This window comes from Panulirus ornatus, chromosome 8 (assembly GCF_036320965.1).
Source record: "Panulirus ornatus isolate Po-2019 chromosome 8, ASM3632096v1, whole genome shotgun sequence".
In the NCBI taxonomy this organism is placed as follows: domain Eukaryota; kingdom Metazoa; phylum Arthropoda; class Malacostraca; order Decapoda; family Palinuridae; genus Panulirus; species Panulirus ornatus.
Window position 1 is genome coordinate 2916246 of NC_092231.1, and position 22997 is coordinate 2939242.

General features: G+C 38.6%; 2 protein-coding genes across 5 annotated transcripts in view; one reads left to right on the forward strand and one right to left on the reverse strand.

The window, feature by feature from the left end:
* LOC139749735 (bis(5'-adenosyl)-triphosphatase enpp4-like) overlaps positions 1 to 17973 on the forward strand; it is a 50531-nt gene extending 32558 nt beyond the window's left edge. For 2 of the 4 annotated variants that reach the window (XR_011713028.1, XM_071663926.1), the window contains 2 exons: positions 920 to 1031; positions 7589 to 17973. Coding sequence is in view for 1 of the 4 variants with exons in the window: in XM_071663926.1 (XP_071520027.1) it covers positions 920 to 1031; positions 7589 to 7676 (200 nt within the window). In the remaining 3 variants the exon portion in view is untranslated. Of the gene's footprint in view, positions 1 to 919; positions 1032 to 7588 lie in introns of those variants that run through there. The other 2 variants (XR_011713026.1, XR_011713027.1) reach the window with 1 other exon arrangement.
* Positions 17974 to 21678: 3705 nt separating this feature from the next.
* The window catches only part of Fntb (Farnesyl transferase beta subunit), a 31970-nt gene continuing 30651 nt past the window's right edge, over positions 21679 to 22997 (reverse strand). Inside the window, exon 9 of the mRNA XM_071663927.1 lies at positions 21679 to 22969. Within this exon, the coding sequence (XP_071520028.1) occupies positions 22829 to 22969 (141 nt within the window). The 3' untranslated portion in view covers positions 21679 to 22828. The remainder of the gene's footprint in view (positions 22970 to 22997) is intronic.

The following is a 22997-nucleotide window of genomic DNA, read 5'->3' on the forward strand; positions in this document are numbered from 1 at the left end:
TCTGACCATATGACCTTATGGTGAGAAAAATTATATAACTATATAAACTATAATTGATATGGGTTTAGAAATGTATATATCCATTTATAAATGTGTTTTTATTACTTCTGTTGACTGGTAAAATTTCCCTGTGAATGCATCTTCTTTGATACCTTGGGAGGATATGGTTTTCACTATCCAGTATTGTTTACAAGAAATTTTAGTGTCACGTGATCTTTTCATAATAGAAAGGTAATGAATAAATCAAATTAATTATTTCCATTTTTTAGTATCAAAATAATACTTTGGTATCAAAATATTTTGGTATCAAAATATGTCACCAAAGGCTTGAACAACATCTGCATAACCAGAAAAATGACGGTACATGTTGAATCAGAAAATTTAAAGGATGATAGAGATAGCCTGAGTACCCCTTTCTCTTGTTCCTAATAGCCCTTAGTCCATCCACCCCATCACCCTCTAGCAGTACCTACAGCTCTCGTCCCATTGATTCAGTTCAGTACTGTTGTCAGTAATTTTTTGTTAAAGATTATCTGAATTACATCATGAGAGTGTGGAACTGTAAATGGGTGGTAAGTTATGTTATTGCAAGTGTATTTCATTAATAGGGGTTAGATTGGAAAAGTATTTGGTCAGGAACATAAGCCCCCAGTAACTTGAGTTTCAGTGGTTTGAGTTATGACAGTTTTAAGTTGGAATCCAGGAATGGATCCTAACTGCAACTTGAGGCTCTGATACATATATTTAGATTTTTTTTACTTGATTGCCGTGTCCCACTTTAGTGCCAGGAACATACAAAGAAAATAAAAAACAAATTACTTCATATACATATATAATTTATTTATTTATTTATTGCCTTCTTCAGATACAGTTAAGACATTCTGTATGTTGTAACTTCTGTATATTTTTATTATACAAGGTTGTGTGATGGCACTGTTGGGGCTGATAGGAATACTGGCATGTGTCTTAACCAGGCAGAACTCACGTAAACCTGTGTCAGCTGACTCACTTATAAGTGGTTATGTATACAGGTAAGTTGAAGAACAGATTTGTGTGATATTGAGTTTTCAAAGACATTTTCTGGTTTTCTGTAATTTTTTATTGGTTGTCATGTGAAGTAAATGCTGTATAATCCTAATACAAGTATCTCATTAGTATTTTAAATTCAGGTGAAATTTTCATTAATCTTTCTGATGCAAATCATATTAAAGTAAGGGATTTTCTTATTGATTATGATTTGTTAAGTTACTTGTTTGTTTCAGCAGTTTAAGAGAAACATAGTAAGTAATGTCTTTTGAAGATAAGTTTTTTCATATTTTAAAAAAAGATAAATCATTTGATTAATTATGTTCATAAGTCAGCGGTTGTAAGCAGTGTTATGCATTTGTATTAGTTTCCTGATGTCATTCCTCAGCAGTTAAATGGAATCACCAAACCACCAAAATTTGTGTGTGTTCTGCTTGTAAAACTTTTGCAGTATTGATTTTGTCCAAAACATTTTTTATTTCTTAACTACTTTAGCTGTGTCAGCTTTGGTTTAAACTTAGTCTAACTCTAATTTTTTCAGGTTACATTAATTGATTTTATGTATTTCTATTTGATAAGTTATTTCTTGTTAGTTCCCCCCATCACTGTGCAGGGATAGTAACATTCTATAGACTCCTTGAGGAAAGATTAAAAGGACAGTAATGAAAAACACAATTTCAGACAGTAGCACATATCATACTGAGTACATGATAGGTCACTGCAAAACCTCAAACAAGTTAAAGCACTTAGAATTGGCATATGTTCTAAAATGGACTTGGGCTAGCTTCAGACTCCAAACGTTAGTTGCAATGCACCCAAAGGCACAAGATGAACACTAGTCACAATACACCAACCAGTGATATGACTTGAATACACAGCTTGTTTTAGAAACAGTGGAGCTACAGAGAAAAGGATGTTTGTTGAGACTGAGAGATGAATCTGGGTTGTTTGGTGACCATTAGAGTGAATCCTACACCAGCAGGTGTAATAGTATTCTAGGTTTAGAGCTGTAGTTATGAGCTAAAGACAGGTATACATTGTAATACTGTCTGGTTAGAGCATCATTGAATGTGTGAACACATGTGATAAGTAGGAAGATGTTTTTGATTGATATATGCAAATGTTCCAGTGTCAGTTTCAGGAAGTAAAGTGCCCAACAGGTAAGCTTTTATGCAATGTGATGGCTGACTTTTACAGATACTTTCCTTCCAAAAGTGAGAGCAAGGATGTTCTTCATGCCTCAGTTTTCCATTTGTGAAGAAGGCTGTGCTGCTCTTCCTGAACAAATAATTACTTCTCTGTCATAGGACTGTTGTAGAAGGCATAGACAAATTTGCTAGTTGTGTCTGTATTGGCTGAGCCTGACTTTCTTTTTCTGTAAGGGCAGGCATAGATCACTTAGTTGAAGCAACATCTTGTCCATGTTGCTGTCCCTTTAACAATTTGTCACTGTGTTACAGCACAAAGTAGGGGGCAGTCAAAGGGTGACTGCAACAGTTGCCACACAGCTTCCTTTCATATGAAGACTCATGAACACTTGTATAGTTCTTATGACATGTAGCTATCTTCTTGTTGTTTCCTAGATTCTGTAGGATTTAGAGACACTGCAGCATTGTAATTTCCTTGTCAGCATTTTATATTTTTTATATAATTCGTTTCCTGTATCTGCTTACTGCATATCTTTACTTTTCTTCCATACTCCTTTTATAGTCATTCATTACCTTTTGCATCTTCTGACATGTAGTTTTTTTCTTGCTGCTTCCTAGATCCTGTGGGATTTAGAGATCCCACAGCATTGTAATTTCCATGTCAGCATTTCATATTTATGTATATAATTCTTTTACTGTATCTCTGCCTGATGCATATCTTTTCTTCCATACTACTTATATAGTCATTCACCACCTTTTTGCATCTTACTATCTTTTCCTTCATATTATTATATTTCCTTTTGTATGGTACTACAGAGGTTCCTTGCATATCTTGCTTTTACCAACCACATTTTTGAGTCTACTTGCAAAGGATAATGCACACTATTTTACCGTCCATGGCACCACCAAAATTTTATCCGTGCATTAGGCAAGTGTCATGTGGCTGCAGACTGCTTATAGCCTAATTCAGCAGACCATCATATAGAGGCAGGAGGAGTGTCATAATCAGGTGGCAGTGCTTGGGTGAACATCAAGGTAACCTTTTGTACAGTGTAGCTCACTGGCTGCTTTGTGAGAGTACAGGGGTGCAGTGTCATAGGTGAAATACTGCCATCATATCATTACTTTATAGTCTTGTACATCATTTCTGTTTCCTTTTGTAGAATGAGTACATTTTTTGAAGTAAAGCAAGCATATTTCTGACCCTGAGGTGTTCATTTAAGGACTTACAGTATGCATCTCAAGGATCACTCCCTATAACTCCTCATGTCCCCATTGGCCATTGGGTCTTCCAGAAATGTTACTTCAGTGGTTGGCAAGGGACCCGTGTAAGCCTTTGATAATTTGTTCTGTTCCTTGTAAAAACCTGCTATGTTTTTACATTTCTATTTATGAAAAGCTCATTCCACTTTGTATTTGCTATCTGAATATTAACTTCATTCCATTTTATTTTTCAGAATGAAAATTTAAGTTGCATTGTTCCCTTGTTTCTTCCTGTGCATCATTTTGTCTGTTTTTGCCAGTTTTTACTCTGTAGTGTGTTTTCACTCATATGAAGGTGTTGTCTGAGATACTAATTGTGCTAACTTTAATGTTGGTGTGTAGTTAAAGGTCTTTTTCTAAAGACTGTTTAAGGTTGTAGAATTAGTAGTTGGATATAAGGTTGTAAGATTTTTTTTTTCTTTTTTTTTTTTTGCTTTGTCGCTGTCTCCCGCGTTTGCGAGGTAGCGCAAGGAAACAGACGAAAGAAATGGCCCAACCCACCCCCATACACATGTATATACATACGTCCACACACGCAAATACACATACCTACACAGCTTTCCATGGTTTACCCCAGACGCTTCAAATGCCTTGATTCCATCCACTGACAGCACGTCAACCCTGGTATACCACATCGCTCCAATTCACTCTATTCCTTGCCCTCCTTTCACCCTCCTGCATGTTCAGGCCCCGATCACACAAAATCTTTTTCACTCCATCTTTCCACCTCCAATTTGGTCTCCCTCTTCTCCTCGTTCCCTCCACCTCCGACACATATATCCTCTTGGTCAATCTTTCCTCACTCATTCTCTCCATGTGCCCAAACCATTTCAAAACACCCTCTTTTGCTCTCTCAACCACGCTCTTTTTATTTCCACACATCTCTCTTACCCTTACGTTACTTACTCGATCAAACCACCTCACACCACACATTGTCCTCAAACATCTCATTTCCAGCACATCCATCCTCCTGCGCACAACTCTATCCATAGCCCACGCCTCGCAACCATACAACATTGTTGGAACCACTATTCCTTCAAACATACCCATTTTTGCTTTCCGAGATAATGTTCTCGACTTCCACACATTCTTCAAGGCTCCCAGAATTTTCGCCCCCTCCCCCACCCTATGATCCACTTCCGCTTCCATGGTTCCATCCGCTGCCAGATCCACTCCCAGATATCTAAAACACTTCACTTCCTCCAGTTTTTCTCCATTCAAACTCACCTCCCAATTGACTTGACCCTCAACCCTACTGTACCTAATAACCTTGCTCTTATTCACATTTACTCTTAACTTTCTTCTTTCACACACTTTACCAAACTCAGGCACCAGCTTCTGCAGTTTCTCACATGAATCAGCCACCAGCGCTGTATCATCAGCGAACAACAACTGACTCACTTCCCAAGCTCTCTCATCCCCAACAGACTTCATACTTGCCCCTCTTTCCAAAACTCTTGCATTCACCTCCCTAACAACCCCATCCATAAACAAATTAAACAACCATGGAGACATCACACTCCCCTGCCGCAAACCTACATTCACTGAGAACCAATCACTTTCCTCTCTTCCTACACGTACACACGCCTTACATCCTCGATAAAAACTTTTCACTGCTTCTAACAACTTGCCTCCCACACCATATATTCTTAATACCTTCCACAGAGCATCTCTATCAACTCTATCATACAGGAATAAAAAGGAAAATGCATGTTGGACACATGAGAATAGAAATGCCACAGAAGAAAAGAAAAAGGCATTTGGTAGATTGCTTGAAAGGATGTACTTGTGGAAGTTCAGCAAAGGAGGGGGAAGAATAAAAGATATGTATGTATAATGTCAAGAAACTAATTGAGGAAAGCAAAGAAAGATTAGATGAAAGTTTTGGAAGAAAGTTGAGTTAAAAATTTAGGGAAAACAAGGGACTGTTGTGAAAAGTGTAAAAGGTAAGAGGTGGATGTAAGAGTGGAAATGTTAATGTGAGAAGTAAGAAAGGGGAGTTGCTGAATCAAAAGGAGGAAGTGAAAGGAAGACAGGAAGAGTATTTTGAAGAACTGATGAAAATCAGAGATAGTAGAAGCAGAACTTTCATGCATATGTATGGAGGATGGAAGGAAAAGGATACAAGTGCAAGGGCCCATAGCTAAATGGGAGGTAAGACGGGCAATAATGAGGCTGAAGGTAGGAAAGGCACCTGGAACTGATGGGATTACAGCTGAAATCCTGGAGTATAGAGGAGAAAGTGTGATTGAGTGAATGCATTTGATATGTGATTTAGCATGAAAATAAAAGGTTTTGCCTGAGAATTGGGTGAAAGCTATAATTGTTTCTTCTTTTAAGGGAAAAGGTCCTAAGGCTGTTCGTAGCAGTTATAGGGGAACAAGTCTGTTAAGTATACCAGGAAAAATGTATGCAAGAGTGTTGACTGCTAGAGAGGTGGAAGTGACTGAATGCAGAATGAGTGAGGAGCAAGGGGGTTTTAGGAGAGAAAGGGGATGTGTGGATCAGATTTTTATGGTGAATAGACAGTGGAAAAATATCTAGCAAAAGGGAAGGAGCTTAATGCAGCTTTTTTGGATCTGGAGAAAGTGTGTGGCAGAGTCTAGTGGAAAGCTTTATGGGATGTGTTAAGGATATATGGGGTAGGGGACAACTGTTGAATGGTGTAAATAGTTGATGGAGAGTTGAGTGAAAGTTTCGGTTCAGATGTTGATGAGAGGCAGGGCTGTGATGTAACTATCACTTTTTAACATATGTGTATGGCTAGAGAGATGAAAGCAGAATCAAGGAAAGGGGGCTATAGAGATGGGGTGTGGCTGTGGAGTATGGTGGCTTGTGAAAAGCCTGTTTTCTGATGACACTGTTTTGTTTGCTGAGAGTGAAGAGAAGTTGCAGAAGGTTGTGCATTTATGATCTGTGTAAGCAGAGGGAGTTGAAGGTAAATGTGAGTAAAGTAATGGTGTTTAAAAGGAAACAATGAAAGTACAGATTTTGTAAAACCATATAGAGTGAAATAAGAAAGTGAACTAAACTGTTATAGATATGGGGGGGAGAAAGACTGGAAGATGCTAGAGAAATTAAGTATTTAGGAGCTATCTTCAGTGAGTTTGGTGGTATAGAAATAGATAAAGGAGAGAGCAGTACAGGGTAGAGGACTCATTGGGCTCCTTAATAGAATAATGAAGGGTAGTGTAAGTGTGGAAGTGAAGAAAGGTTAAAGGACAGCATGGTCCTTCTTACCCTGAGTTATGCAGCCAAAACTTGGGCATGGAATGAGTTACAGAGGTAAAGAATCCAGACTGTGGAAATGAGCTGTTTGAGAGCAGCATGTGGTATAACTAAACAGAATGAAAAAAAGAAATGAGAGTGGTATATGAGAGAATTGGTATGGCAGGGAATGCAAAGGGAATGAATTGTGGAGTGGTTGAAATGGGTGGTTTGTGCATATGGAGAGGATGCAAGATGGGAGGTTTACAAGGACAGTGTACAATGATACAATTAAAGGGGATGGTCTGAGAGGTAGACCACGTGTGACATGGGAAAATAGAGTGCAAGAGTACTGGAGGGAGAGAAATGGTGAAAGACTGCAAGGAAGGCATGTAAGGACAGTGATAAGTGGAGACTCTTTTGCCATGACTACCCTGTTGATGGGCGATCCCAGAGGGAATGGGCATCAGAGATATAGATTAGGTAGATAGATAACTTGTGTAGTACTGGTATTTGTTTATCAGTCCATATTTCCAAAGGTCATCTGATATAGGGCATTTGTTCTTAGATTGATGGACATGACATGTATTTTTTAAAAGCATCTTTGGAGAATAAGGATTTTTTTTCTACTATTTTAGGCCATTTGGTCAAAAACATTTGTCATTTTTGTTATTGTATCCTATCTTGATTGAGAATTAAGAGTGATGTGGTGATAAGTGCACAAGCTAATCTGTCAGGCCATGTATTCAAGCTTGAGTTGAGACTCGGGCACCTGATTCATCAGCTCTTTAGTTTTCTTTTAGACCTTTTTTTAGACCTTCTGCATTCCTCTTTGTATTGAGAGTCGTCTTGTGACAGGCTGACTGAAAAAATAATTTCACTTCATTATTACTATAACTTTCTTTTTTTATAAAAAGTAATTGATATATATTATATACTTTCAGAAAAACAATGCGTGAAGGCAAGGAGCCATTAGAGGACATAAGTGAGGAAGAATGCTTATTGGATGCCGAAGTTAATGAAGAAGTATAATAGTATGTAAAATGGTCAGTAATGCCAGAAGAAAAAGGTACTCTCATGGTTGTATCCAGTTTCTAGTCATTGCTATGTTCAAAGGTAATGATGTGTACTTATCCCTTCTGTTATTCCAGTAATATATTTATCTCTTTTATTCAATTTATGGTAATTATGTATATCTCTTAAGTAATTTATGATGTGATGATGAATTAATCATCTTGTACTTAGAACAAATTTATATGCACATCCTCAAAAGAATAACTCATTAATTTATTTGCTCTTCTTCAGTCTACAAGTTTTTAGATGCTTTCATGTCATTTGCTTGCAACTACTGGGCTTAGTTCCCAAGGTTATGCTGTAAGTTAAAGCCAAGGTGCAAGTGTTATCTTCTGAAGCAACCTTCCACAAGTTCTTTGTTCTGGTTGATTCATCTCAAGTAGAGCTGTTTTCCACCAGTTTCAGTAATATCCTTCCAGTGCTTATATTTTCAATGATAGACCTTCATGCCCATGGCACAGGCAAGCTCTCTTTTGATTTGTCCCATTAGAACATCTTCCACCTTCTTCCTTGATGCTTTATCATGTATGTTTCCCAGTCACTTGCACTTCTTCCATGCAGGTAATGCCCACATTCCTCTCTTTTCCTTTTCAGTAGCAAGGATATTAGATTTAGCACTGAAAAGTGAGAGGTCCTTTGGGGTGTGACATTTAGCGGAGAGAACTTGGAGAAAGTGGAGCGTTTTTTTAGCCAAGAGTGGTTATGACAGTGAAAGGAACCATGGGAGCTGAAGTGAGCCATAGAGTGAGTGAAGGGAGGCAAAGGTCTTGAGTGCATCGGGGAATTTGTGGAGATTACTGTCTTTAAGGATAAAGATGGGTAGATCAAATTGGATATGGAAGGATGGAATGAAAAAATTTTTGAGTGGTCAGGGTCTGAATGTGTGTGGTATAGAGTGCTCTGGAACCAAGTGTTGTACAGGGGTTAGCAAGCTGTCAATGAACTGAACCAGGGCATATGAAGTGGCTTGGGAACCATGTAAACATTTGTTGGGCATGGTTGTGGATAGAGGACTGTTGTTTCAGCTGCATTGCACATGACAGCTAGATGATGGATGTTAACAAATACGGCTTTTCATTCCCTGTTCTTAGCACTAGCTCACCAATGCAGGAAATGGTGAACAAGTATGAAAAAACACAAACCAAAAATATGGGAAATAATCACAATATATTTTGTTTTACCTTATAGTCACAGTCTTTTGTCTTCTATTGGAATATATGATACTCTTTATATTAAATATTGATTTTAACAAAGTTCCCTTCAGAAGCATCTTTTCTGATTCATGAACCCAAAAGTATTGTTATGCTAACAAAAACAGTGGAAATGTTAGGGAGTAAACTGAGAGCTGATATTTGGCTGAACCACCAGCATGGGAGGCCCATGCTGGAAGGTACTGGGAGTTCACCTGCCATGCCTGAAAGTGTTAATATAGCTTAAGACTTTCTGGAGAACTAAACATATGTTGTTATTAATTGTAACATTCTTAGTTTAAAGTCATATATATGAGGCATCAGCTCTAATTGAAATGATCATCCCAGGGAGGATAAAACATTCAGTCAACTGTTGCTTGACTGGGTCATTTAAGACCAAATGCAGATTTAGGTTAGCTCAGTAGCATGTGGTGTTAACACTATAAAAATATTTTTCTCTAGTCCCATCTAGTGTAATACTCATGATATTGATATTATTTATTTTTATCTTGTGTGATTAAACAGGATTTCAGTGTGACTGATGGAAAAATTATTGGTTTTAATTGAGTTATACAGTTTTTCTTTAGTTATAGTTTTTAGAATTATGTAATGCAATAATTTCAGAGATTTACAGTCATTTCTTAAATATTGGTGCAATTATCAGAGTACTTACTTGTACATTTATGTAAATTTTACTGAGAAGCTTTAAGCTTATATAAAGAATATTATAGGTATATTTTAGTGTGCTCTATAGTCAGACCTTTTAAGAACTTTTAGACAGCAGGTATTTGATACATATTTGTGTTTGTGTTTATTGGTTTTAAGAATCTTTAAGGATTTACTTTTTCTATTGGGAATTTTTTAATCTATGTATAACTCTGAGGCTCGTTACCTCCAGGAACTCTCATCTTGGGGATGGCCACAGCAAAAGTCTCTGTTTGTTTCTTGCCTTACTTGCATACACCATTCCATGGATTCTTCCACCATTTCTCTCCCTCCAGTATTCTTTTACTCAGTTTCCCTGTGTCACAGGTGGTCTTCCTCTAAAACCAACTCCTTAATCAAACTATCATACTCTTTTCCTGTAAATTCCCCTTCTTGCATTCTTTCCACATGCTCAAACCATGTCTCACCCACTCTACGACTTCACAATTCATTTGCTTTGCACTCTCTGCCATACCAAATCTCTCATACACCCTCTCATTTCTCTATACCATTTAGTCATCCCATATGCTCCTCTTAGAAACGTTCATTTCCACAGCCTGGATTTCTTGACCTCTGTGAGTCATGGAAGACAAATGGAAGTTTGCCAAAGTAACACTGATACTGAAAAGAAGTATCAAGTCATTGCCTGAAAATTATCATTCAGTTAGTCTTTGGTTAGAAAACTTATAGAAACCATCATTCAAGATAAAACTAAACCATTTAGAGGGCTATCACTTAATAAACAATTCTCAGCATGGTTTTTGACTAAATTGCTTATATATGACAAATCTGTTTAATTTTGGTAATGATATACATAACATGCATAATAAAAGTAAGGCAGTTGATGTCATTCTATAAGGTTATGTATCAAAGGTTGCTTGCAAAAATTAAATCACATGGCATTGATGAGGTTGTATGTCAGTGGATATCAAATTGGTTGACTGGCTGTAAGCAGAGAGTTGTGATTAATGGTCAGAATTGTCAGACGTAACAAGTGGAGTGCTATAAGGATCAGTCCTAGAACTAGTTCTCTTTCTTGTATGTATCAAGGATATTGATAATGTGCTGCATTGCAAGATATTAAAACCTGCTAATGATAAAAAGCTGAGAAATATATCTACAACTGAACCTGAACATCTGCAGCTTTAAACTAACATATACAAACAGATGGACTGGGCTTATTGGTGGCAAATGAATTTTAATATTGATAAGTGCATAGTTTTCAATACTGACAGCAAAAACAAAATGGCAAGCTACAGTATGAATTTTGTTCACCTGCAAAGGGTAGGTGAGGATTAAGGCATGAATGTAATAATCTCTGGTGACCTAAACCCAAGTAAACAGTGCACAGAAATAGTGAAAAGAGCTAACAAAATTTGTGGATTCATAGGGAGGGCCTTTGGATTTGAATCCAGGGAAATCATCCTTGCTCTTTGAAGTTCATTGGTTTGTTTCCTTCTTGAATATTATGTTCAGTTTTGGTCACCTTACCTAAGAAAAGACACACAGAATGGAGAAAGTGTAGTGCTGAGCTACAAAAAATGATTCCTAGTCTGACAAAAGAAAAATCATTTGAGATCAGCCTAGAAAAGAGAAGGTTGAGAGGTGATCTAATACAAGTATTCAAAATTATCTATCAGGTTTCTTTAGACTTGTATGATTTCACTTGCAGTAATGGATACAAACTCCTGAGCAAACATTTTACCTCAAATAAGGCAAAGTACTTTTTCTTCAATATTGACTTCCATGGCATAGTGGTTAGCATTCCTGACTGTGACACATTCATAGGCTACCCAGGGTTTAGCACATAGGTTCAAATCCTGGTTGTTGCAGTTAGTCCACAGTCAACCCAGCTGTTCTCCACCCTCAGGCTTGATTGATAAAATTGGTATGTACATGGCTCATGCTAGGATATATATATATATATTTTCATTTTTATTATACCTAGTCGCTGTCTCCCGCGTCAGCGAGGTAGCGCAAGGAAACAGACGAAAGAATGGCCCAACCCACCCTCATACACATGTATATACATAAACGCCCACTCACGCTCATATACATACCTACACATTTCAACGTATACATACATATACATATATAAACATGTACATATACATATTTGCTGCCTTCATCCATTCCCGTCGTCACCCCACCACACGTGAAATGGCATCCATCTCCAACTGCGCGCGTGCGAGGTAGCTCTAGGAAAAGACAACAAAGGCCGCATTCATTCATACTCAGTCTCTAGCTGTCATGTATAATGCACCGAAATCACACACACACACTCACACATACACACACACTTTTTTTTTTTTTTTTTTTTTTTTTATACTTTGTCGCTGTCTCCCGCGTTTGCGAGGTAGCGCAAGGAAACAGACGAAAGAAATGGCCCCCCCCCCCATACACATGTACATACACACGTCCACACACGCAAATATACATACCTACACAGCTTTCCATGGTTTACCCCAGACGCTTCACATGCCTTGATTCAATCCACTGACAGCACGTCAACCCCTGTATACCACATCGCTCCAATTCACTCTATTCCTTGCCCTCCTTTCACCCTCCTGCATGTTCAGGCCCAGATCACACAAAATCTTTTTCACTCCATCTTTCCACCTCCAATTTGGTCTCCCTCTTCTCCTCGTTCCCTCCACCTCCGACACATATATCCTCTTGGTCAATCTTTCCTCACTCATTCTCTCCATGTGCCCAAACCATTTCAAAACACCCTCTTCTGCTCTCTCAACCACGCTCTTTTTATTTCCACACATCTCTCTTACCCTTACGTTACTTACTCGATCAAACCACCTCACACCACACATTTTCCTCAAACATCTCATTTCCAGCACATCCATCCTCCTGCGCACATCTCTATCCATAGCCCACGCCTCGCAACCATACAACATTGTTGGAACCACTATTCCTTCAAACATACCCATTTTTGCTTTCCGAGATAATGTTCTCGACTTCCACACATTTTTCAAGGCTCCCAAAATTTTCGCCCCCTCCCCCACCCTATGATCCACTTCCATCTTCCATGGTTCCATCCGCTGACAGATCCACTCCCAGATATCTAAAACACTTCACTTCCTCCAGTTTTTCTCCATTCAAACTCACCTCCCAATTGACTTGACCCTCACCCCTACTGTACCTAATAACCTTGCTCTTATTCACATTTACTCTTAACTTTCTTCTTCCACACACTTTACCAAACTCAGTCACCAGCTTCTGCAGTTTCTCACATGAATCAGCCACCAGCGCTGTATCATCAGCGAACAACAACTGACTCACTTCCCAAGCTCTCTCATCCCCAACAGACTTCATACTTGCCCCTCTTTCCAGGACTCTTGCATTTACCTCCCTAACAACCCCATCCATAAACAAATTAAACAACCATGGAGACATCACACACCCCTGCCGCAAACCTACATTCACTGAGAACCAATCACTTTCCTCTCTTCCTACACGTACACATGCCTTACATCCTCGATAAAAACTTTTCACTGCTTCTAACAACTTGCCTCCCACACCATATATTCTTAATACCTTCCACAGAGCATCTCTATCAACTCTATCATATGCCTTCTCCAGATCCATAAATGCTACATACAAATCCATTTGCTTTTCTAAGTATTTCTCACATACATTCTTCAAAGCAAACACCTGATCCACACATCCTCTACCACTTCTGAAACCGCACTGCTCTTCCCCAATCTGATGCTCTGTACATGCCTTCACCCTCTCAATCAATACCCTCCCATATAATTTACCAGGAATACTCAACAAACTTATACCTCTGTAATTTGAGCACTCACTCCTATCCCCTTTGCCTTTGTACAATGGCACTATGCACGCATTCCGCCAATCCTCAGGCACCTCACCATGAGTCATACATACATTAAATAACCTTACCAACCAGTCAACAATACAGTCACCCCCTTTTTTAATAAATTCCACTGCAATACCATCCAAACCTGCTGCCTTGCCGGCTTTCATCTTCCGCAAAGCTTTTACTACCTCTTCTCTGTTTACCAAATCATTTTCCCTAACCCTCTCACTTTGCACACCACCTCGACCAAAACACCCTATATCTGCCACTCTGTCATCAGACACATTCAACAAACCTTCAAAATACTCATTCCATCTCCTTCTCACATCACCGCTACTTGTTTTCACCTCGCCATTTACGCCCTTCACTGAAGTTCCCATTTGCTCCCTTGTCTTACGCACCCTATTTACCTCCTTCCAGAACATCTTTTTATTCTCCCTAAAATTTACTGATAGTCTCTCACCCCAACTCTCATTTGCCCTTTTTTTCACCTCTTGCACCTTTCTCTTGACCTCCTGTCTCTTTCTTTTATACTTCTCCCACTCAATTGCATTTTTTCCCTGCAAAAATCGTCCAAATGCCTCTCTCTTCTCTTTCACTAATACTCTTACTTCTTCATCCCACCACTCACTACCCTTTCTAAACAGCCCACCTCCCACTCTTCTCATGCCATAAGCATCTTTTGCGCAATCCATCACTGATTCCCTAAATACATCCCATTCCTCCCCCACTCCCCTTACTTCCATTGTTCTCACCTTTTTCCATTCTGTGCACAGTCTCTCCTGGTACTTCCCCACACAGGTCTCCTTCCCAAGCTCACTTACTCTCACCACCTTCTTCACCCCAACATTCACTCCTCTTTTCTGAAAACCCATACTAATCTTCACCTTAGCCTCCACAAGATAATGATCAGACATCCCTCCAGTTGCACCTCTCAGCACATTAACATCCAAAAGTCTCTCTTTCGCACGCCTGTCAATTAACACGTAATCCAATAACGCTCTCTGGCCATCTCTCCTACTTACATAAGTATACTTATGTATATCTCGCTTTTTAAACCAGGTATTCCCAATCATCAGTCCTTTTTCAGCACATAAATCTACAAGCTCTTCACCATTTCCATTTACAACACTGAACACCCCATGCATACCAATTATTCCCTCAACTGCCACATTACTCACCTTTGCATTCAAATCACCCATCACTATAACCCGGTCTCGTGCATCAAAACCGCTAACACACTCATTCAGCTGCTCCCAAAACACTTGCCTCTCATGATCTTTCTTCTCATGCCCAGGTGCATATGCACCAATAATCACCCACCTCTCTCCATCAACTTTCAATTTTACCCATATTAATCGAGAATTTACTTTCTTACATTCTATCACATACTCCCACAACTCCTGTTTCAGGAGTATTGCTACTCCTTCCCTTGCTCTTGTCCTCTCACTAACCCCTGACTTCACTCCCCAGACACTCCCACACACACACATATATATATATATATATATATATATATATATATATATATATATATATATTTTTTTTTTTTTTTTTTTCATACTATTTGCCATTTCCCACGTTAGCGAGGTAGCGTTAAGAACAGAGAACTGGGCCTTAGAGGGAATATCCTCACCTGACCCCCTTCTCTGTTCCTTCTTTTGGAAAATTAAAAAAAAACAAGAAAGGGGAGGATTTCCAGCCACCCGCTCCCTCCCCTTTTAGTCGCCTTCTACGACACGCAGGGAATACGTGGGAAGTATTCTTTCTCCCCTATCCCCAGGGATAATATATATATATATATATATATATATATATTTATTTATTTTGCTTTGTCGCTGTCTCCTGCGTTTGCGAGGTAGCGCAAGGAAACAGACAAAAGAAATGGCCCAACCCACCCCCATACACATGTATATACATACACGTCCACACACGCGAATATACATACTTATACATCTCAACGTACACACATATATACACACACAGACATATACATATATACACATGTACATAATTCATAGTCTGCCTTTATTTATTCCCATCGCCACCTCGCCACACATGGAATAACATCCCCCTCCCCCCTCATGTGTGCAAGGTAGCACTAGGAAAAGACAACAAAGGCCCCATTCGTTCACACTCAGTCTCTAGCTGTCATGTAATAATGCCCGAATCCACAGCTCCCTTTCCACATCCAGGCCCCACAGAATTTTCCATGGTTTACCCCAGACGCTTCACATGCCCTGATTCAATCCATTGACAGCACGTCGACCCCGGTATACCACATCGATCCAATTCACTCTATTCCTTGCCCGCCTTTCACCCTCCTGCATGTTCAGGCCCCAATCACTCAAAATCTTTTTCACTCCATCTTTCCACCTTTGTCGCTGTCTCTCACGTTAGCGAGGTAGCGCAAAGAAACAGACGAAAGAATGGCCCAACCCACCCACATACACATGTATATACATACACGTCCACACACGCACATATACATACCTATATATCTCAACTTATATATATACACACAGACATATATACACATGTACATAATTCATACTGTTTGCCCTTATTCATTCCCATCGCCACCCCGCCACACATGAAATGACAACCCCCTCTTTGTCAATCTTTCCTCACTCATTCTCTCCATGTGATCAAACCATTTCAAAACACCCTCTTCTGCGCTCTCAACAACACTCGTTTTATTACCACACATCTCTCTTACCCTTTCATTACTCCCTCTCCTTTTAGCCGCCTTCTATGATGTGCTGGGAATACGTGGGAATTATTCTTTCTCCCTTAGCCCCATACATGTGTGTGTGTGTGTGTCTTTCTTCATCTGTTTCCTGGCACATCCTCACTAATGTGGGAAATGGTGATCAAGTATGAAAATATACCGGAGTCCATGTGCTGTCAGTGGACTGAACCAGGGCATGTGAAACATCTGGGGTAAACCATGGAAAGGGCTGTTGTGTCTGGATGTGGATAGGGAGCTGCAGTTTTGGTGCATTACACGTGACAGCTAGAGACTGTGAGCGAATATGGCCTTTTTTTGTCTTTTATAGCGTTACCTTGCTGACACAGATCCTCTCCCTCAGGGATTTCACCATTCACCATAGAAAATGGTTGAATTCCTCCCATGTGGATGATAGGGGAATTGAAGCCCTCACATTCTCCATTCTCAGTGATTTATGGTCCTGACAGAATCCACCCCGTGTACTGAATGAGTGTGCCTCTGAACTTGCACCTTTGCTTGCTCGTTTGTTTCATTTCTGTTTAAAAACCAAAACTTTTTCCCCTTGGAAGCATACATTGATACATCCCATCCCTAAGGGTGACCATTCTGACCCTTCTAACTATCGCCCTATTGCTTTAACATCTACCATTTCCAAATCCAAATCTAAAATCAGTCTTCTCTCTGATCTCTAGTATGGCTTTTGTAATGCAAGATCCACTGGTGATGTTCTTTCCTATCTCATTAATGACTGGTCATTATCCTTGAAAGATTATGGGATTCAAGTGTAGTTGCCATTGACATATCTAAAGCTTTTGACGGGGTGCGGCATTGGGGTCTCATCTCTTAGCTTCCCTCTCTCACATTGCTCCTTCATATCTAGATTCCTCTGTGGCCAGTCTGTGGTTGTTGATGGATCAGCCTCCCCTTTTTTCTCCATCAACAGCAGTTTCCCACAAGGTTCTGTCCTGTCCCCTATGCTTTTCTCATATTTTTTGCAACGATTTTCTCTCCACAAATAATTCAGTACACTCATATGCTGATTTTCCACTATCACAAACAGCCTTGAAAGGACACAGTGGTCTATTGCTGTTTGAATTCCTTTTTCCTGTATAATTGCCCTCGAAACATAAGAGTGGAAGGCATTCTGCAGTTTGTGTAGATATTGACAGCCATTATTTTCCTGCTACCACTTATATGTCAATAATATCCTTATAGATGTTACTTATAGAGTATTGCGTATATATTACAGTGATTGTAACAAAATAAAAGCATAATAATCATTTCATTCATATACAAGGTGAAAAAATTCCTGATAAAAGAATCTTGGTAACAATGCTGTTAACTGTCATCTATTAATACTGATGGCACTGTTTATCTATAGTCTTCACATGGCTATATTTATTTTTGTATTGTTTATTTTTCTTTCTTTAAGGATAAGGATGATTTTATATAACTTGAGAAAATTCTATTGAGAGAGTAAATTTAGGGTTACAGTGCTTTTTAAACCTGTGATGAATGTGTATATTGATGGTAATGCTGGTCTTTCAAGTTTTTGTCACTGTGCAAGTTAAGGTTAATGATAGCATTGATAATGATGTATCTCATAGTTTGATAGGGTGTTGGTACAATGGCAAAGAATTTATATAGCTGTAATTTTCAGTTTGATTTTGTGCCATATTATTAGGTTAACGAAAATCACCACCACCTTCTTTCCACTTGACCCCATTGTAACTGGTCACCATGGATACAGGGAATTTAGTACATGTAATTGGGTTACATTAAAAGTATCCTTTGACCTTTTATAGTATTCATGCAAAGAGTAATTCCCAAAAATAAATAATGTTTGTAGACTTGGCCATCATCTGTTTAGGCTTATAAACATTATTTCTTTAAAAGTTACATGCGATATGAAGGTGACTTTTCCACACACTCATTATGCTTATAGTTGGGAGGAAATATTTTATGGGAGAAGGATACAAAGAGCCAAAGAAAGATTGAGTTAGGGAGCTGTCTCTAACCCTCCTGATACACACGTAAGTAGTACTGGTACCATTCCTCCCTGGTCATTGGCTACCTACCAACTACTGCACATCCTCTTCCCTTCCTAAACCCACCACGTTCTTTACAAATTGATCATTTTTTATACAGTCAGTCTCTGTCTTACAGTACATCATGCCAGATGTGCTGAAGAAACATTCCTTTATAATTCTTACCCTCAGTTTTACTCCCCTTTTTACATTGGAGCAATTTTTAATTATGTAATCGAGCTTGTGTATTTTGATATAAATCCATGTTAACTCGCATTAATATAGTTATTGTTAACCACTTTCAAAGACTGTTGGATCTAATTAAACTTACAGACCCATATTGTTTTGGCAAAAACATTGAGCCTTTTTTATGTTCTGGTTACTTTTGTGAACTACTAATGTTATTATCTTTGCTTTCTAGACAGAGGGAGGGGGAAAGGGAGAGATAGAGTTATAAGAAATGTATGGAGGGAGAAAAGTGAAGGAGGAAGAAGAGGGGAGGAAGTTTTAAATGTAATGGTGTTGTTCAAAATAGTAATGTACAGTCTTTGTTTCATGAAATACTTCATGTTCTTGCGCTTTGGATTACTAATTAACATTAAGCTTATTTCAAACTGTGGCCTATGTAGTTGCTTTGTATTCCTTTATAAGATTGAAGGCCTCGTATTTCTTGAATGTATTTGTGTAATGGTATTATTTTTATATTTATTTTGTTTCGTATGACTGACAGAAATTTGAGTATTGTACAAATTGTTTAAAGAAGGAACAGAGAAGAGGTCCAGGTGAGGATATTCCCTCAAAGTCCCAGTCCTCTGTTCTTAACGCTACCTCGCTATCGCGGGAAATAGCGAATAGTATGAAAAAAAAAAAAAAAAAAAATTGTTTAGTTCCTGACGATGAATTGAGGTATTTCATAATTACTTGCATAATGGATTCACACTGTTGAACATTGAAAAGTATATACTTTACCAGAAATTTCTTTAGCTTGTATTTATATATTACTTCAGACAAGTACAAATCCAACATAACCCTCCTCACACCTAGAAAATCCAATCAATTCTAGTCAACAAAACTCCATTCCGTTCTGAGCATCACACATGCCATTCACCCCACACATCACATATGTCAGCACTAGTGCAACAAGCAAAATAAACACCCTCACAAAACTGGCAGGTACTAAATTTGTATAAAAGAAATCCTTAAGCAGCAATATATCCATTTCACCCTAAACTGTTTATCACCTACATGGTCATCCACCCTGTCAAAAGCAATGAAACAAAACTGCAAACTACACAAAACAGAGCACTAAGAATGACCACTGACTGTTCATCAACTACAAGCACTCACACAATGAAAGAAAAATTCTCTCAGTCCATTGACAGCACACTGACCCTGGTGTACCACATTGTTCCAATTCACTCTATTCTTTGAATGCCTCTCACCCCCATGTATGTTCAGGCCCTGATCACAAAATTTTTTCACTCCATCCTTCCACCTCCAATTTGGTCTCCCGCTTCTCCTTGTTCCCTTAACCTTTGACACATACATCCTCTTTGTCAACTTTTCCTCACTCATTCTCTCCATATGTCCAAACCATTTCAACACACCTTCTTCTACTCTCTCAACTACACTCTTTTAATTTCTACACATATCTCTTACCCTTTCATTACTTGGTCGATCAAACCACCTCACACACATATTGTCCTCAGACATTTCATTTCCAACGAATCCATCCTCCTCCATACAACCCTATCTATAGCCCATGCCTCGCAACCATATAACATTGATGGAACTACTATTCCTTCAAGCAAAACCCATTTTTATGCTCCGATATAACATTCTTTCCTTCCACACATTCTTCATTGCTCCCAGAATCTTCACCCCCTCCCCAACCCTGTGACTCACTTCCACTTCCATGGTTCCATGTGCTGCTAAGCCTACTCCCAGATATCTGAAATACTTCACTTCCTCCAATTTTTCCCCATCTGCTGCTAAGTCCACTCCCAGATATTTGAAACACTTCACTTCCTCTAATTTTTCTCCATTCAAACCTATGTCCCAATTAACTTGTCCCTCAACCCTACTAAACCTAATACCCTTGCTCTTATTCACAGTCACCCTCAACTTTCTCCTTTCACACACTTTTCTAAATGCAGTCACCGACTGATGCAGTTTCTCACTTGAATCAGCCACTTCTGAAACCACAGTGCTCTTCCCAAATCTAATGCTCTGTACATGCCTTCATCCTCTCAATCAATATTTATTTGCTTTGTCACTGTTTCCTGCGTTAGCGAGGTAGCGCAAGGAAACAGATGAAAGAATGGCCCAACCCACCCACATACACATGCATATACGTACACGTCCACACACGCAAATATACATACCTACACATCTCAATGTACATATATATACACACACAGACATATACATATATACACATGTACATACTTCATACTGTCTGCTTTTATTTATTCCCATCGCCACCCCGCCACACATGGAATAACAACCGCCTCCCCCTCATGTGTGCGAGGTAACACTACGAAAAGACAACAAAGGCCCCATTCATTCACACCCAGTCTCTAGCTGTCATGTAATAATGCACCGAAACCACTGCTCCCTTTCCACATCCAGGCCCCACAGAACTTTCCATGGTTTACCCCAGACGCTTCACATGCCTTGGTTCAATCCATTGACAGCACTTCGACCCCGGTATACCACATCGTTCCAATTCACTCTATTCCTTGCACGCCTTTCACCATCCTGCATGTTCAGGCCCCAATCACTCAAAATCTTTTTCACTCCATCTTTTCTCCTCCAATTTGGTCTCCCACTTCTCCTCGTTCCCTCCACCTATGACACATATATCCTCTTGGTCAATCTTTCCTTACTCATTCTCTCCATGTGACCAAACCATTTCAAAACATTCAAAACTCCCTCTTCTGTTCTCTCAACCACACTCTTTTTATTTCCACACATCTCTCTTACCCTTACATTACTTACTTGATCAAACCACCTCACACCACATATTGTCCTCAAACAATATCCTCCCATATAATTTCCCAAGTATTCTCAACATATTTATGCCTCTGTAGTTTTAACACTCGCCTTTATCCCCTATGCCTTTGTACAATGGTACTATGCAATCCTCAGGCACTTCACCATGTTCCATACATATATATTGAATATCCTTACCAAGCAATCAACAACACAGTCACCCTCATTTTTAATAAATTCCACTGCAATACCATCCCAACCCATTTTGTACTGAGATAACGTTTTCTTTTTCCACATATTCTTCATATTTATTATACATGGCAGCTAGAGAATGTGTGTGAACAAATGAGGCCATTCTCTGTCTGTTCCTGGCACTACCTTCTTAACATGGGAAATAGGAATCTGGTTTGAAAAAAATTATAATTATAATAGTAATAACATAACTTGCTATAAGTAAACATATACAGTACAAGAAACAAACTGGGACTTTATGGTTTATTACTACAAATAAAGAAGTGCACAAAAGTAAATCATGGAAGCTAACCAGTACTCTCACCTTGTATCACATAACTGATCAATAATTCTAGTTTTGATTTCACTTTTTTCCTTTACTTTTCTTACCGGTAAATACAGAGTTGCCAAGGCAGGTTAAACACTAAAATCAAAGAAAATTAAATTGTTACTTTTAAATACAATGAACCTAAGGTTTTAGTCCTCTTGACAAACAAATACCCTTTCATCAATTTATCTGACATTCTTTGAAATATTGGAACTAACCTGGATTAACAAGAGCTGACTATGCAGAGCAAAACCTGTGCTTTCTTTCCCACATGTGTATATGCTGAAAACAAACAAGTGTCATCTGCTTGGTGCATGCAAACATGTAACACCTAATATGTGCTAACAATGTTTTTCATTTATTTGATTATCTGCCATACAAACAAAATCCTTTCAGTATATGTTTCAAAATATACTAGGGTATCTGTCACTTCAGGGTCAGAAGATGGGTAATTCTCCTTGCACCAATCTGCTCTGAATGATATAAAAGACATAAAGAACAAATAAATGAAAGAAAACAGAGGAACACTCATCCTTGTTAATACACTATTTAATGTAAAGCATTCTTGTTAATAAACACTATCCAGATGCTATTAAATACAAACAAACCCCTTGCTTAAAATGAACATAGTTTGGGGCTTGCAGTCTTTTCATGTTAGAAATAATAAAACAATACAATAATACATATTACAAATAACTATGTATGAACCGGTTTTTGAAATATTCAGACAAAATTAATAACAATGATATTTAACTTAAAACCTTTGGATATTGCACAGTGTAAATCCAATCACAAAAATTCATCTATCTTTTTTGTGAGTTCTCGAACAATGAATGAAATCAGCAGGTGGATTTCAGGCACTTCACAACCTTTTCAACTCGTGCATATTTCATCCCTGTTATACTTCAAGGAATCAATCTTCAAACAGTTGCCACAGCCTCTAGTTTATTTCTACAATGCCCTTATCTTCTATTCACACATGATATTTACAATATACCTGGTTATTTTGTTAGAAAAATTTGAACTGAGTAAAAAATCTATTTAGTAATACATCCTATATATAGAATAATCCTTATGTTTGAACCTTGGCTTCTTTATTTGTGACATGTGTTGCATTGCATAATCTTGTCTGAGGCACAGGTAAATTGTTGAAATGCTGAAGAGCTGACACAGATGAGTCAACTCCAACATTGTACAGAGGGTGGACCAGCATCTGTTGAGATACACATTAGAACTTGTTA